Source organism: Fukomys damarensis, unplaced genomic scaffold (assembly GCF_012274545.1).
Source record: "Fukomys damarensis isolate Sample0158 unplaced genomic scaffold, DMR_v1.0_HiC HiC_scaffold_8, whole genome shotgun sequence".
NCBI classification, from domain to species: domain Eukaryota; kingdom Metazoa; phylum Chordata; class Mammalia; order Rodentia; family Bathyergidae; genus Fukomys; species Fukomys damarensis.
This window is the reverse complement of record NW_022900920.1, coordinates 5,544,301-5,560,636: the sequence shown is the minus strand read 5'-3', so window position 1 is coordinate 5,560,636 and position 16,336 is coordinate 5,544,301. Positions and strand designations below refer to the sequence as shown.

The window sequence follows — 16,336 nt, the reverse complement described above, 5'->3', positions numbered from 1 at the left end:
CTCCACCCTGTGCTGTAATCTTGTCTCCTGCGCATCATCTGCCCAGCACCCCTACCCGTTGTGCACTCCTGCGCTTCTCTCCTCCCCAAGATTTGGCAAGGGTGTCTGCACCAGATGCTGATAGATGGATGGTCGTGGGGACCCTTGGTAAAAGCCCGCGGAAGCCGGGCTGAAGGTCACGTCTCAGACTCGCTTTCACACGCATCACCCACCACCCTGGGATGCTGCGTCACAAGGGGAGGCGCGCGCCGCGGCTTGTGCAGGCCGGGCACGAGCGCAAGTGCGTACTCAGGCTACTGCAGTCGCCAGCGCTGGGGTCCTGTCCCTGCCCCCACACTCCCCTTCTAGCCTGCTGCAACCACGCCCCCACCCTCGTGCCCTTGCACCCCTTGCTCTACCGCTGGCGGTGGTTCGCCTCTGGGTGAAGGGCTCATGAGCTGCGTGACCTAAGCAAACCGGGAGCAGGCACAGGTGCTGGAGGCTTTGCACGTTCCAGCCCCCTGTGGCCGCGCATCCAACACTTTGGCAGGTGGTTCTGGAAGAGTACACCTCCTGCGTCCTTTCTACTTCCTGCCTGCCTCACAGCCATCTCCATCGCGCCCCAGGTAGAGGATCCTCGGTGCTCCGGCCCAACGCCAGTTCTGTTGCTCCCCTTCTCGACTCCTCTACTTCCTTCTCCCCCCTTGTCCACACTCAGACACAGCTGATGAGGAGTTGGAACTGGCGTCCGCTGCCCACCTTGGGGACGCACAGCTCCCACTGGCTCTCCGAGACCCGCAGGGGTGGAGCCAGCACACAGGGAGAGGGATGAAGTCACTGTAGGCCAGGTGGGCTGATGTCCAGCAGTCTTAAGACTCCTTCACTCCCCAGCGGTGCCCAGGTCAGGGCACGGGGCAGCATGCCTGGCCTTTTCTGAATGTCCAGGATGCGACTGGCCCACGGAGCCTCCGGACAACCCGGGAGGGAATCACCTCCTCCATTCCACCCCCAGTCAGTAGGGTTGCCCCCCAACCCTAGTCCTGAGAGGCCGGAGGACCCCCCCACGCCAAGTCAGCAAAGCCCGCCCGGCCCTAGGCAGAGACCCCAAGGGAAGAGGGCGGTTGTGCCTGGCTTTTCTGGCAGCCACCAGATCCCCTGAAGTGCTCCTGCATACATTAGCACCCTGCACACCCTACACAGGCACAGGCGCCACACCCGCACATCCTCAAACTGCGCACATCCTTCCTTGCACACTCCTGCACACACTCGGGCCCCTTCACCCCCACTCTACAAGGAGAAACGCGGAAATGGCTCACTGGCGGTTCCAACGGCAGCTGCTGCAGGAATCGGTAGCGGGAGGACGGGAATGCGGATGTGGATGCGGAGGATGCAGTTCCAGACGCTTCGCAGCAGCCGGGGCGGGGCGGGCGAGGGGCTGGAGCCGCGAGACCGAGGCTGCGGTTGCCATGGAGACTTCTGCTGGAGGAGGAACCACAGCAGTCAGGCCACCCTCCCACATCAGACCTGTCCCCGGCCCCCACCCTCCCAGGCATGCACCCGTCACTCACTCACACACCTCACACATGCCTCACATACTTCATGCACACTTGTCACACAGCATCCTCACACTTCAGCTCAAACACTGACCACACAAATCCGCCCTTCTCCCCACACATTCACACCACCTCACTGCAGGGGACAGACCCCTGGACCAGCTGAGCCCTTGCTCCCTAACCTGGGAATCCCTGGGTCTCCAGCAGACCTGGTTTGGTGCTCAGACTGCCCTCTCCCCAGCCCCTGGCTTCCCACTGGTTTGGGGCAGCTGGAGTCAGGGACAACTAGATTTGGCCCCCACTCTCCCAGAGGATGATCTCCCTGGAACAGCATCTGAACCCCTGGGCCGTAAGCTTTCCTGGGGTGAGCCTCGTCTTTCCTAGTCACCTGGTGACTGTGCATCGTGCTTCCCACAGTGTGTCATTGGCAGGTGTGACCCTTGGGTCCTGGGCAGCAGTTGTTGGTGGACCACGGGGCCTTCACCACATAACCATTGCACGCATGCATCATGCTACATCCATCAGTGGGCGTCTGGATTGTTGCCGGACATACATTGTTTATAATGTTAAGCACTCCTTTCCAGTCCTTAGTAGACGCGTGCTTTCATTTCTCTTGGGTAGATGCTAATTCAAGTCATAAATTGATGTTTAGCTTTCTAAGAAAACACCACAAGGATTTTCCACACTGGCTGCAGCATTTTACATTTCTACCTGCAGTGTATAAGGGGCCCAGTTTCTCCACGTTCTCACCAACACTTGTTGTCTTTTTTTATTATAGTTGTCTGTAGTAGCCTGCTTGGGCTACCATAACCAAATTACCACAGATGGGTGGTTTAAACAACAGAAATTAATTTTGTCCCTGTTCTGGAGGCCAAAGTCTGAGATAAAGGTATTAGCAGGATTGGTTTCCCCTGAGGCCCCCCATTCTTTTTTTTGTTTTTTTGAGACAGGGTCTCACTGTGTAATTGAGACTGACCTGGAACTCACTATGTAGCCCAGGCTGGTGTCAAACTCACAGTGATCCTCCTGTCACAGCTTCCCAAGTGCTGGTATTACAGGCGTGCACCACCACGACCGGCTGTCCCCCATTCTTAACTTGTAGGCAGCATCTCTTTCCTGTGTCTTGATACAGTATTCTTTCTATGTATCTGTTCCTAGTCTCCTCTTCTACAGACAGCAGTCATATTTGATTAGGGCCCACACTAATGCCCTCATTTTAATTCAGCTGCCCCTTTAAAAACCCTGTCTCTATTGCTGGACATGGCACTTGCCTGCAATTCCAGCACTTGGAAGGCTGTGGCAGGAGATTGCCACAAGTTTGAAGCCAGCCTGCGCTACACAGGCCCGTCTGGGATACACAACAAGACTCAATCTAAAACAAAAAAAAAAAAGTGTCTCCAAATACAGTCACATTTTGAGGGTTAGAACCTCAATATAAGACTTTAGGGGAGATGATTCAGCCCATACAACCATCCAAACAGGAGTGTAGCGGTGCCTTGTTGTAGTATACATCTGCATTACTCTAATAATTAAAGATGCCGAGAATCTTTTCATGGATCTATTATCTTTCTGTATACTGTATCTCCTTTAGTGAAGTATCTGTTCAGATGTTCTGAACACATTTCAATTAGGTTATCTTAAATTATAAGAATTATTAACATATTCTATACACAGGTCCTTTTCATTTAAAAATAACTGGTAAACAAAGACTATGTAATTAAAAGTGGATGTGACACTTTGATATATGGACATATTGTGTAATGATCATCACAATCTAATTATCACACACATCACCACCCTTGTACATTGATCCCCAGAATCTGTGCATCTTATCGCTTGCAGTTTGTACCGTGACAACATACCATTTCCTCATTCTATGGCCCTACTCAACAGCTACTGTTCCACTTTGGGCTTCCAAGATCATACAGTGTTTGTCTCCTTGTGTCTGGGTTATTTTACTTAGCATAGCATCCTGAAGACTCACCCACTCATCTGCTGAATCTCCAGCACGGTGCTGAATGAAAGTAGTGAAAGTGGGCTTCCTTGCCCTTTCCCAATATGGAGGGAGCTGTTAGTGTTCTACTGCTAACAATGATGCTTGTCACAGGATGCTTGTAGATGTTCTCTTAGTGGGTTTAGGAAGTTCCCGTCTATTCCTGTGGCACTGGTATCTGCTGTCTCCCCTGTGGGTACTGTGCCCACCCATTCTCTGTGGTGCTGGGGATTGAACTCAGGACCTAGCCCTGGTTTGTTAAGTTTTTTTTCTTTTTAAACAGTGAATGAACATTGGACTTTCTCAGATGATTTTTTTGTGTGTCTATTACAATAGTGAATTCTTTTCCTCCTTCATTCACAGCACAGCAGCACAATTAATTGACTTGTAATTTTTTTTTTTTTTTTGAGACAGAGTCTCACTGCATATCTCGGGCTGGCCTTGAATGCACTGTGTAGCTCAGGCAGGCCTCAAATTCCCAGAGATCCTCCTGCCTCAGCCTCCCAAGTGCTGGGATCAGAGGCACATGCCACCATGCCCCACTTTTAAAAATATTAGGCCAACTTTTCACTCCTGGAATAAATTCCTTTTCATGTGTTGCAGAATTTAGCTAATATTTTATTAGGGATCTTTGTGTCTGTATTCAGGAGGTCTGTAACTTTATCATAGTGTCCTTGTCTAGTTTTGGTATACAGGTAGGCCTGATTTCATGGTCTTCATTTCCTCTGTGGATGTGAAAGACTGGTGTATTCCTTCTTCACATGTTGCCTGCTGGCCCCATTGTTTCTAATAAGAAGTTAGTCATTAATGGAGGCTATATTCTTGTAGCATTTTCTCTCTCATCTTTTTATTTTTATTTTATTTATTTATTTTTTGGTACTGGGATTGAACTCAGGACCTTGTGCTTGGGAGGAAAGTGGCATCTCTTTCCTTTCAAAAATTTTTCCTCTGTCTCTGGACAACAGTTTGGGTATTCATTGGTTGTTTGTTTGGTTTTGTTTTTAGGAGACAGGGTCCTCCTATATTGCCCAGGCTGGCCTTGAAGTCCCAGGCTCAAGGGATTTTTCTGTTTCAGCCTCTCAAGTAGCTGAAACCACAGGTACACAGCAATGACTTGGTTCTTTTAATTAATGATTTATAGTCGTTTCATCATATGGTGGACTCTCAAATTACGACTGGTCTGACATACAAACAACTTGGATTAATTAAGTTAATGGAATATTCATCTGCCTCTTGTTGTCTATAGCTTGTACCTAGATAAACATCCAGATCTCAGCTATATTAATTTAGTTACAACCAGCCCTCAGGAACTGATTGAGTTCTTAAGTCAAGGGTCCACTGTACTCTCCTTTATCTTTTGCTTGTTTCGTTAAAGTTGGGTTTTTTGTTTGATTGGTTTTTCTTTTCTTTTTTTTTTTTTTTTCTAGAGACAGGGTCTTGCTATGTAGTTCAGACTGTCCTTGAGCTCATGAAGTAGCCCAGGCTGGCCTCAAACTCGCCACAATTCTCCTGCCTCAGTTTTTAAAATTCTGGTATTACTGGCATTCACTGCCAAGTCCAGTTTAATCTCCTTTATCTTTAAACATGATTTCCACTAATTTTTTTTTGTCTGCTAAGTCTAACATCTGGGTCCACTCAGAGGTAGTCTCTATTATGTGCTTTCCTTGAATGTTGGTCACACTTTTCCAGTTTCTTTGACTGTCTTGTAATTTGAGAATGAAAACATGGTTTAATTGGCTCATCAATGTAGCAAATGCATTGCTCCAGAGCAAGATGGTGAGAAAGGAGAAGCTGGGTGAGAGGCAGAGGGGAATTTTGTGCTTTCTGCTCAAATTTTCTCTGAACTTAAAGTTGCTCAAATACAAAGTCTAGTTTTAGTTTTAAAAGTACTAGATGTTTTTCAATTGCATATTGCAGCCATTTTGAATCCTGATATTTCACTCCTGAGAGTGGTTGCTGCTTTTGCTTATTGGTTTATTAATCTTCCTGAGCCAAATCTGTGGGCTGTTTCGTTGTTGTTGTTTTGTTTTTTTGTAACAGGTGGCACTGATGTCTTTCCCAGTTCAATACAGTGTTTCAGTCCAGCTCGCAGGGTCCTTAGTGTCTTCATCTGTCTTCAAGTACCTTAATCTGTGGGCTCTGCTCCAAAGAATAGGAGTGAAAGTCAAGAAGATAAGCGGTAGCCTGAGGCCAGCAGGGGACGCAGTGCCCTAAGGGAGGGGCCTCCCAGGAGCTGGGATTTTAGGCTTGGGAAGGCCCAGGGTCCCTGCAGGGTTGCATTTAGTGTGGGAGGAGATTCCAGAGGTGAGGAGCTGGTCCTGATTAGGCAGTGCTTGCCTTTGGGAGTTTAGGTGGTGCTGACACCTTCCTTTCAGGATTTCTCTGCTTCTCTTCAGGGACCTACAGGCTTGCTATGGCCAGAGGAGTAGAGAGAGCAGGTGGGGGTGGAAGGATGAGAGCAGGGAGGGTTGGGGAGAGGGGGGAAGGATAGGAGGGGAGGGGTATGAGGAGGGGAGCAATGTGAAGACGGAAAGAGAAAAGGAAGACTGGAGAGGGATGGGGAGAGTGAGATCATCTGAGAAGGGGGACGGGGAGCCATGGGGAGACTGTGGGGTGGAGTGGTGGGGGTGGTCAGGGGAAGAGTGGTAGGGCGGGACGAGAACAGGGGATGCCGGGCAAGACTGGAATAGTGGGTAGTTTGTGACTCTTTCTGGGTCAGCGCAGATGTGTGGGGTGCACCAAGGCCCCCATGGATTCATCGTTCCTGGTCTTCCTGAAGCTCTTTTTGGCCTGCTGTCATTGCTGTCTGCCACCCCAGCTCCCAGAGCCACTGGCGCCTGCTGTCTCCCCTGCGGGCCCACCCATCTGCATCTGGGGTTAGGTGGGAGGCATCCTCCCTTCCATTCTCACCGTCACTTCTCGGAGCAACCACTCACTTCCTGATTGCTCCTCTGCTACGGATCGAGGTCCGGAACCTGAAATTGTTTTTTATAATCCTTACCCCATCCCATTAGAATCCCAGCTCAGCCACAGGAATCTTGAGCCTGGCAGACCAGTGGCTCAGCTCCAGGGCAGCAGCCGCCCAAGTGCTGGTGCCCTGAGGGGCTAAAGAGGGCAAGTGAAGAGTATGGTGAGATGGTTCTCAGACTCCACAACTCCAGGTTAACCATTCTGTTTAAGGTGGTAGCAGCCGGGTCTGGAGTCAGTCAGTGGCTTCTAGTCAATACCCCATCTTCCGGGTCACAAAGCCAAAGTATTGCCCGTGCAGGATCCTTGACCTGGTATGGCCTGAGGGGAGGACAGGAGTGGATGGGAGAGTGGGTGATTGTGTTGGGAGATGAGGGTCTCGTGGTGGGGGGCGAGGGCAATCTGGTGCTGACGTGCTCAGATAGTGAATGGGTCTTGGTGCGACAGGCAGGCGGAGTGGGCCAGGAGGACATATGGGGGAGTAGGGACCTCAGGAGACAGCTCAGGTGTCTGGGCCCATGATCCAGACTGGAGTAGGGCTGGGCAGCTGCGGGCCCAGCCACCAGAGCAGCAGGGTTGCTGGGTACTGACCTCTGAACAGACACACCCCACATGGAGGCAATAAAACCCTAAATAGCCTGGATGGGAGGAACTGGGCCAGGCACATAACTCCTGGATCTTTGACTACAGCACCCCAGAGCACCTGGACGCTGAGAAGAGGACCCGATCATGAGGAGGTGATGCCGGGACCCCTGAGCCCCCTAACCACCAAAACCTGGCAGCTTGCCAGGTGTGACCAGCAGTACCCTGGCTGCAGGGACAGGAGCCCTGGCTCAGAGACTGCCTCTGAGGGCTCTCTGTCCCCACTTCAGGCTTCCAGGGAGGGTCTGGGAGGGAGGAGAAGGGTTCCCAGATCACAGGGTCAGACCATGTTTGCTGGCGACATCTGGAACACTTCCCAGGTGGATGGGGATGAGCCCACTCCTTCCCATCTCCCGGGGCTTCTCCGTTCTTTATCTGTCCGGAGTCTGTATCCAAGGCCCACCTCTGAGGGCAGCTCCAGAGCCCCAGGTGTGCACTACAGTGCCTATCATGGGACACCCTGGGAGGAGGAGGAGGCACCAGGCTGTGACAGCCAAAGAACAGGAGTGGGAGTCAAGAAGATAAGCGGTAGCTGGAGGCCAGCAGGGGACGAAGTGCCCTGAGGGAGGGGCCGCCTAGGAGCTGGGATTTTAGGCTTGGGAAGGCCCAGAGCCCCTGCAGGGTTGCATTCAGTGTGGGAGGAGATTCCAGGGGTGAGAACAAGGGTAAGTCCCCTGCCCAATGTGGAACTCTGTTGGGGGTCCTGAGGAGATACAAGGTAGCTGAACCCTATTAGGGTTTATCCCCACCCCAGGCTTCCAAGGCATCCCCACTCCTCCCTTTGACTCCAAATTCTGAAGTACTGAGTCACTAGGGAAGGAGCAAAGGTTTTTGTGATGCTGCAACCGCACACGACACACATGTACACATCATGCACCACACCACACACTTCTCACACATACCAGACTCGATACACCACAGACACAACACACACACAACACGCGTGTTGCATACTGTGTGCAGACAGATGCACCATCCTGCCTGCATGATGGGCTGCTCAGCAATGTGGGTGCTCCCTCAGGGTGTTGTGATGTAGCCCCATGCTTGGGACTTCATCCATCCTCATCAGTGTGATTGCAGCCATCATGGGCTACTGTGAACCACACTACTGAACCGACTCCCACTTAATGTATGTACTTATGCCTATGCCCAACTACACGTGTGAGCCTGTGTGGCCTCTGGAATCCCCAGCATTGTCACTGCTTGCTACAGTGGGGTCTATGCAGGCTGTGGGGTGCAGTCAGGGGGTGTGAAGTGGCCCTGGCCTGACAGCACGGGAGCAGGCATGTGCCTGGGTATCTCATCTCTCAGTGCCTGCGATTCCCTTTCTGTGAAATGAAGTATAAACTACCTGCGTGCCCCTCCAGGAACCTACCTAGGACTCCCTGTGGGCCCACCACCAACTGCTCATCCAGGTCCTGTCAGGGTAGAGTTGAGAGGGGTGCTCATGCGCAGGGGCAGCCCCTTACCAGCCTTACACCCCTTCCTGGTCTCCCAGGCTTTTCCTGGTTACCTGCCTGGTGGCTGTGCTGCTTCAAGAGGATGGTGCAATCCCAGCACCCGAGGTATGCAGGTCCCTCTGCCTGGCCCCTAACCATGACTGTCACGCTATGCTCCAACAAGCAGGGAATGTTGGGGAATGGCCTCAGCGCCCATCCCCAGCCACCTCAAGCTGGCCTAGGAGAGTAGAAGCACAGCACTGACATGATTGTAGATACCACGTGACTGGTCACTGAGGTCTGGCCTCAGAATGAGGAGGCACAGACCTCTTTCCACTTGGGTCTGATGGGCAAGCCCCCATGACACTCAAGTGACCCTAGGTGGGGTACATGGCATCGATGGCACCTAGGAAGACAACATGTAGTTGGGCCTCCTTGATGCTCACGTGGGCAGAGTGGTCAGATACACTGTGCCAATAATGGTGGCCTGGGCTATGGCTATGCAGGCTGGGAGCGATCAAGATGAGGGAGACTCCTTCACAGCCACTTCACGGTGGCCTGGAGTGTGCAACTCCTCTGGCAGCCCACTTTGCATTGCTTTCCTCTTTCTGCCTCACAGGGTGCTGGACTAACAAGAGCTGACCTTCTTTGAAGATCTCCAGCCAGAGAAGGGAGGTGCAGGGGTAGCCTTAACTAATCTCTGCAGAAAGCAGGCAGTGCCCAGAGGGCTGGGGGTGTAGTGGGGTCTCAGAGCCAGAAGGTGAGGTCCCAGTTCCTGTCTGGATAACATGGACTTCCCCAGGCCTGGCCAGGAAACAAAGTGGGCTGGTGATTTGGGGCCAGACTGGTGGCATGACTCCCCTTGCCTATAATTACCATTACCTCCTGAAGACACATGCAGGCTTTCCTGGGCTGGCAGGCCCTGCCTTTATCCCCACTTCAGCCTTGGAGCAGCCTCTCCACAGGTGTCCTTTGACCTTGGGCCACTGAGTGGCGAAGTCCATACCTATGACTTACTCTTCTAGGTCCCTGACAAGATCAAAGGCAAACATTCAGCCTCTGAGCAGGACACAGAGAAGTAAGTACCCCAGATGCCCCCTTGTACTCTCTCCTAAAGCTTGGCCTATTCTTTCTGGGCCCTTCTTCAACCTGGAGTACACTGGGCAGATGGAGAACCCTGTCCAGCTGCCTCTAGCTCCATATCCATGAGAGGGGTATGGGGGTTTTGGGCCATGTCCCCTATCCAGCTCCCCTGCAGTGCCCACAAAGAAAGGCTCAGTCTTGGACCAGAATGGTTTCTGACCTCCCTCACTCTCGAAGGCTCTGACCTCCCGACACTTAGTGGATCAAGGATGCAGCAGGGATACCTAGTCAGGTGCTTGTCTGTAGCTCCTGAGGCAGTTGATGGGCAGTGAGCAGAAATGGATGGCTTCACAAGGCCAGCAGCTGCCTGGGGGGTGGTGAGTACCCCTCCCCACCTGTACCTGAACCTGACCCAGTTGTATGGGCAGGGCCTGGAGCGACCACATCTTGCAGCCTCTGACGAAGGATAACCAGCTGGAGGATCTGTTCCCTGTGCCAAAACCAAGCCTTGTAGCCACTGAGGAGAAGCCAGGTCAGGGTAGGACTAAGGCCACAGAGGGAGAAGGCTGCCCCATGGGGTTGAGTTTGAAGGATTGGGCCAGTGGAAGGGGGTGAAGGGGAGACTCCTGTAAGGGAAACTGAGGCTGTGGTTCCATTTGGCTGTCCCCAGGCAACAAAGCCTGGGTGGAGACTGAGGACATTCTGAGCCATTTTCGGAGACCCCAGCAGGATCCTGAGCCTGACTGCGACAGTCTGTACCATCCTGCATCTGAGGAGATCCAGGTCAAGGAAGAGCCCTTTTCGTGGGCAATGCTGTCTCGCCAGGTGCTGCAGGGGCCAGAGGAGGACCTAGACCATATCTACCACCCCGTGGAGGAGTCCTAGGGGCCCTGAACACTCTTATACTCTTGCCCCGAGGCCCAGGCTGTCAGGATTGCTGATCCTTCTCAGCTAGAAAAATAAATTCCTGCAAACAGAAGTGGAAGGCTATGTGCTTCTTTAAGGCCAACAACCCTGGATCCCAACCTGCTTTCTAGCAGGAAGGAGGTGTACTTGCCCTGGGCTCCCTGGGAAAGCAGAGAAGAGACCCAGGTAAAGAGAGGGCTAGGGAGGCTGAGACAATTGGCACTCTGGTGGACAGGTACTCTGCTAGACAGGCATGTAGGCATACAGTTGTGTAGGTATATTACATGTGCTCAGGTGGACAGGTGCAAGCACACAGAAGCTCAAGTGAATTGACCAGCATAGGTCCGGTATGCAAACATGTTGTCCTAATTTTGTGGGTGGCCATCCAGCCATCTGGGATGCCAGTCCTTCTGCAGGAACCTTTTCAACAGGCCCAATGCTTTAGCACAGGCACAGGCCACTAGTTATCTCACACTGTGCACACAGTGGGGCACCTGGCAACCATGCTCTGCAGTGAGGGAGAAGTACCTAGGGCCAAACCCTCTGACCTCAACCACACAAATTCACCAGCTCTGCTACCAACTCTTGATCCTGATGTCCCTGACTGGCATGCAGCTGCTGTGTTTGTCCAGGTGACCTCACACGCCCTAGAACTTGCTGTGTCCCCTAGCATTCTCTCCCAAGTATATGAATGGTACATGTGCTTCCCTGCCTCCAAGCCCTACAAAGTAGGAGCCTGGTCCCCACATTATGAGTGAGTCCATATCCCATTATGGATGAACTCACCAAGGCCAAGACTGTGAGCTTCAAGGTCCTGCTCTGATAAGGGTAGAGCAGGTCCATTGTCACCTCAGTGTGCCTCACCTGTCATCCTATAAGAACTAGGACAGGGTGGTTAGCTCAGAATCAATAGAGCAGAGCAGTGTCAGCAGAGGCTACAGAATCTCAGGAGGTCCTGAATCCCTGAGGTATATGTGTGTTCACAGCACTCCCCTCCCAGGTCACTCCTATGTCAGGTCAGAAATGGCCAGGGGCCACTACCAGAGCAACTCAGGCACAGGTGGTCAGCGACTAGTGCCCACCACCCCTGAGAAAATCAGACCCAGGCCAGGGATTTAGGCTGCCCCATGTTGACTCCCTTCTCTAGGTCCCAGGCAGGTGGAAGACCTGTGAATTTCTGAGGCTCCAAGAGTCTAGCCTCTGCTAGGCCTGAAGGTGGGCACTGGCCAAGGTGGAGTTCCACAGCCATGCCTTTTTCTAACCTTGTTTGAGCCAGTCCTGTGGGTATTTCCTCCAGCTCCTGAAGCGCATAACTGGATGTGTTCAGGAGAGGCAGAGGGAACCTGGGACTCAGGAGTTTGCCACCGTGGCAAGCAGCCCACCGAGACAGAGGGAAGCACAAGCTAACTCTGCCTTGCAACCTGAGACCTGGGGACAACAGGCTGAGGGACGCTGGGGAAGTCTCTCAATCCAAAACAGGCCTGAGACAGGCCTTCTTCACGCACCTCATGGAAACAGGGAGGGTAGGGGTAGCCTTCAAACTTCTTCCCCTCTTAAATTCTCACTGCAGTCTCTGCATTCATCCCTCTCATATCAGCTGGGTAACCAGCCATTTGGGTGGTGCTGACTGAGTGCTTTGCCAGAAAGCAAAGTCACTTTACTAGGCAACAGTGACTGGTGGACAGGGGCCATGCCAGAGGGGCAGATGGGATGGTCAACAAGGTATATGGCCAGGCTTTGGTGGGGTTCCTTTATGCCTGGCCCCAAATCCCTACCCAGTTGGCTTGCCTGCCCCTCTACTCCTTGTGGCCCTGGAGTGTAGGCCTGGGTGCCTGTGACTATCCCTAACCCCTGAGAGGGCCTCCAGCCAAACCAGCTCCCACTGTCCATCTGCCCCATCTTCTTCCTGCATCCACATGGCTGAAGGAAGAGTTGGGGGGAAGTGACAGCGAACCTCTTAAGAGACCAGGTGCCCAAACTGCAGCCTTAAACCCACTTTTTACCCCCAAATGCCAACACTGCAATTAAACCTGAACACTGAGGCTCCAGTTTAGGAAAAACAACTCTTATTCAATGCTTGGTTTTGACAGAGAAGGCTCTGCATGCCCGCTGTGGCACTCACGTCACAGCTTTGCTAGCCCTGGCCTAGGGGAGGACCTCAGGTCTGGACAATGCATTGCTTGAGACCCAGTCCAAATGTTGCAAAGGTAAATCATCACTGACCCTCTGGGTACCAACCCCCTTTAGTCCACTGCTGTATCCTGCTGCCCCTCTGCCCTGCACTGGGCACTACACGACGGTGTCCTTTACCTCCCAGGACAATCAAGGCTTCAAGTAGGAAGCAGGCAGATTCCATCTGGTTTCATCCCCAGGCACAAGGCGCCTGGCTGCTCAGGCACATGCAGTGAGTGCTTCACTTACTGATCATAGGCCCAGCCCACACCCAGGCCTCTCTAGTCTTCCTGGTAGGCTGCACCATCCCCAGCAGCACGGGATACACCCCCTCACCACGCCTGTATTTTTTTCCCTCCCCAAGTGGTAGGCCAGCCCTGCTTGGGGCTGAGGGAGTGCCCCTGATCAAGAGCCACCTTGCGTCTGAATCTTGAGCAGTTGGTGGCATAGAAGCCTCCATTCTCCTTCAGCGGCCAGTCAGTCACTGCACCCACCTCTGGCTTCCCTGCCAGGCACTCTTGCCTGCCCCCAGGCCTCATTTCACACAAAGATTTCCACCTGAGCATTCATCAGGAGCGGGTGGTGTCTACTCTCTGAGGAACCAGGAGCCTCCCTGAGCTCAGCTTCAAACAAATCTGGGAGGGAGAACAGTCTTTCGATTGAATGTCGATAGTGCCCCGTTTTTCCATCATTTTTAAAAATCATTTTTAAAAATTTCAGTCTCAGTTGGGAGGGTCCCTCAAAACCCACCGGCACCTTGAGACCCTGGCTGAGGCCCAGGTCCGGTGCTGCTGTGGGTAGGCCCGTGGCATTGTCGATTCTTCTCCCCTCAGAGTAGTCTTCACCAGGCCTCAGACTGGGAACCCAGGGCAATTGTCCCCTTCTTGAGGATGTTTCCATACAGTGCTGTCTCCCTGTAGGAGGAGCAGAGCTGAGCTGAGCATAGGGCCAGGGTGCTGTCTTAGAGACACGGTAGATCCCATCTGCTTCCCTCCCACCTGCCGGACAAAGATCCAGGGAACAGCCACTTTGGACAAGGTAAACGAGACCCTGCTTGCCTAAATTCCTCCTGCTGTTTGAGTCTCAACTGGGCAGGAGCTGAGCAGAGAGTGAGAATGGGGCCTTCCCAAAGGCCTGAAGTGAGGGCATGTCTGAGCCAAGAGACCCAGCTGGTACTTACCCTGTTGCAACAACAGCAAAAGCCTTTTTGGCTCATTCATAAAACTCAAATCTCTCTATCTTCGCCAGGGATCCCTAGAAGACAAGATGGCATGGCACGGTTGGAAGGACTCTGTCCAGTAACCCTTATGGGTAGGCCCTGAGTCCCTGAGCAAGAGGCTAGGGCACAGGTTAAGGCTCTCTGGGCTCTGCTGCTTTGGTTCTCCTAGTACAGGGGTCCCAAGGGTCTTCAGCCTCTTAACTTCAAGGACTGGACAGTGGAGACACGGGGTGTCTCTCAAACCCCATCTGGGGCCTAGGCTGGCCAAGGTGATGTGCTTGGCATCTCCTGGCCTGGGGCTGCTCAGCCAGCTTGGCAAACCATGCAGTTCCTTCAAACTTGCCTGGGGATTTAGCTCAGTGATGCTGCCACATGCCTTGCAAGTACAAGGACCTGAGTTAGATCTCTAGTAAAAACAAGAAACAAAAAACAAAACAAAGCAGTTCCTCCAAACTGGCTCAAGGGATGCCCTGGGCCAGATGGGAGTTCCTGGTCTGCTCCCCTCCGGTAGGTCCTGCCCAAGACTTGAGAATGAGTGAATGAGTTTCCCAGGAGAATCAGCATGTCTCCCACCAGCAAGGGTGAGAAGTGTGTGATATGCAGACCACAGCCAGAATGGGGTAGGGGAGAGAAGACCTGGGACACAGGGGCACAACCATGGGAGGTTGGAAGGGGTGGCCAGGCAGCCCTTAGCCACCTAGCTCCATGGGGACGGACCCCCAGGCAGAAAGGTCAAGATCCTGGGCAAGAAGTGGGGAGCTTAGGGTTCAGGGGGAGGCAGCCATATAGCCTAGATGTGCTTCCGTCTCTGCTAGTGGGGGCAGCTAATGGTACTGAGAGCTCACACAGCTAGAGATGAAGGTCAGGTGAGGAGAGTGTGAGACGGCCCTCATATCTCACTCTTCCTGAGCCTCCAGAAGACATGGCGTCCCTGGCCCCTCCCATGGTCAGGCTGCAGGTTCACCGTGCAGCCAGCCTGGAGCAGGAGGATCTCATAATCTTTCCACACTGGGGTCTGCAGGCCCCTCTCCTTGTCGCTGGGCACCAGCTCCATGACAGCAGCCTGGGATACAGGAGTCAGTTCTGCGGCCCTGAGCACCCCAGCTCTCCCCTGGCTAGTGACCATTCCAGGTTCCTCCAGGGTCAGGGGCCCTTTGGGGGCATATGGCCTCCCCCCACTTTAAGGCAGATGGCCTGGTGAAGTCTGTCAAAGGGGAAACTGAGACACAGAGCAGCCGAGCAGCTTTCTGGCCCTCACCGGGCTCTCCACATAGGTGTCCAGGGGCAGCAGCTTCAACACAGCTTCCAGGAGCTTCTGGGTGCCCAAGCCTGGGGGGACAGAGCTGGGCTCAGACTCCTGCCCTCCCTATGGCGCGCCGCCATTCCCACCCCCTTTCACTCTTTGGCCTCAGTAAGGATCATTTGGGGCCCAGGACCACTGCCTACGACCACCCTTCCCAGCCCACCCCTTACTCCACTCTCCTCACCATCTGCCCGGATCTCCACAGGCCCACACTGACAGATGGAGGAGGTGGGGAAGTTAGCGTCTGCAAGAACTGAAGAGGCAGTCAGAAGGCCCAAGTGTGGCCCAGGGATCAAATAGTCCACCCACCCACCATGGTCAGAGGGTGCAGGCGGTGGGTCACTGCCAGGGCTCCCTTGAGCATTTGGCCCAGTGGGAAAAGCAGACGCGGAAGGCGACACCCTGCCTGGGAGGAGGGGCAGTAACAGTGCCCTAGCTTCCAGCCGCTCAGCTCCAGCCCCGGGTCGCTGACCTTAGGAGGCATGGGGGCGGGGGTGCAGCGGTGGGGGATGGTAGGACCGGGGCTGGAAAAGGAATCCTGCTCGGTTAGTCCAGGACTGTGGAGGAATGGAGGTGGGGGCGGAAGGTGGGACCGTGGGACCCGCCCAAGTACACTTCCATCCGGGCTAAAGGCCGCCACCACCTCGTGACCGCCGGGGCTGAAGCCAAGAAATTTGCAGCTGGTGTTGCCCACCCGTGCCAACTCCCTACGGTAGCAGGGTTGGGGCTTCCTGCTCAGAAGCAAGGGGTTGCTGCGGCAGTGCCCCAACCCCTTTCTGAGAACTACGCTTAATACCTCCCAGGCTGCACCCCTCGCGCTCACCAATCTCGTCTCCGTGCCCCATGCGCGCCAAAGCATACAGCAACTCTGGAGACAGTAGCGCAGGGACGCCTTTCAGCACCACCATATCTGCGGACTGGGCGGGGCCTCTGGGAACCCGGCTTGGGGACAAGGGCGGGGCAAGTGGGAGGGCGGGGCCTAAGGGCCAGTAAGTCTCTGCTGGATGCTCAGCTAGGGCAAAAGTAGGTGCAGGAGCTCTCAGTCCTGTGAAGGTCAGAAGTCCTGGCAACTGGTGGGTG

At 53.6% G+C, this 16,336-nt stretch overlaps 3 protein-coding genes across 6 annotated transcripts in view; 1 reads left to right on the top strand and 2 right to left on the bottom strand.

The window, feature by feature from the left end:
• The window catches only part of Caly (calcyon neuron specific vesicular protein), a 22,436-nt gene extending 7,150 nt beyond the window's left edge, over positions 1-15,286 (bottom strand). For 2 of the 3 annotated variants that reach the window (XM_033761324.1, XM_010620070.3), the window contains exon 1: positions 1,296-1,458. Coding sequence is in view for 1 of the 3 variants with exons in the window: in XM_033761325.1 (XP_033617216.1) it covers positions 1,296-1,458; positions 13,915-13,950 (199 nt within the window). In the remaining 2 variants the exon portion in view is untranslated. Of the gene's footprint in view, positions 1-1,295; positions 1,459-13,914; positions 13,989-15,211 lie in introns of those variants that run through there. The other variant, XM_033761325.1, reaches the window with a different exon arrangement.
• On the top strand, positions 7,152-10,644 carry Prap1 (proline rich acidic protein 1). 2 transcript variants are annotated; one of them, XM_010620081.3, is made up of 5 exons: positions 7,152-7,229; positions 8,633-8,699; positions 9,599-9,651; positions 10,085-10,194; positions 10,327-10,644. In XM_010620081.3, exons 1-5 carry the CDS (start codon positions 7,222-7,224, stop codon positions 10,539-10,541), a joined length of 453 nt encoding a protein of 150 aa, XP_010618383.1. In that variant the 5' UTR covers positions 7,152-7,221; the 3' UTR covers positions 10,542-10,644. The 2 variants fall into 2 exon arrangements, with proteins under 2 accessions (XP_010618383.1, XP_010618391.1); XM_010620089.3 differs by having other exon boundaries at positions 10,085-10,188; positions 10,327-10,642.
• On the bottom strand, positions 10,670-16,183 carry Fuom (fucose mutarotase). Its single transcript, XM_033761326.1, is given in 6 exon segments — positions 10,670-13,648; positions 13,915-13,988; positions 14,918-15,016; positions 15,212-15,282; positions 15,441-15,500; positions 16,080-16,183. Coding segments are annotated over 6 exon segments (462 nt in total). The 5' UTR covers positions 16,165-16,183; the 3' UTR covers positions 10,670-13,575.
• Between the last annotated feature and the right edge of the window lie 153 nt (positions 16,184-16,336).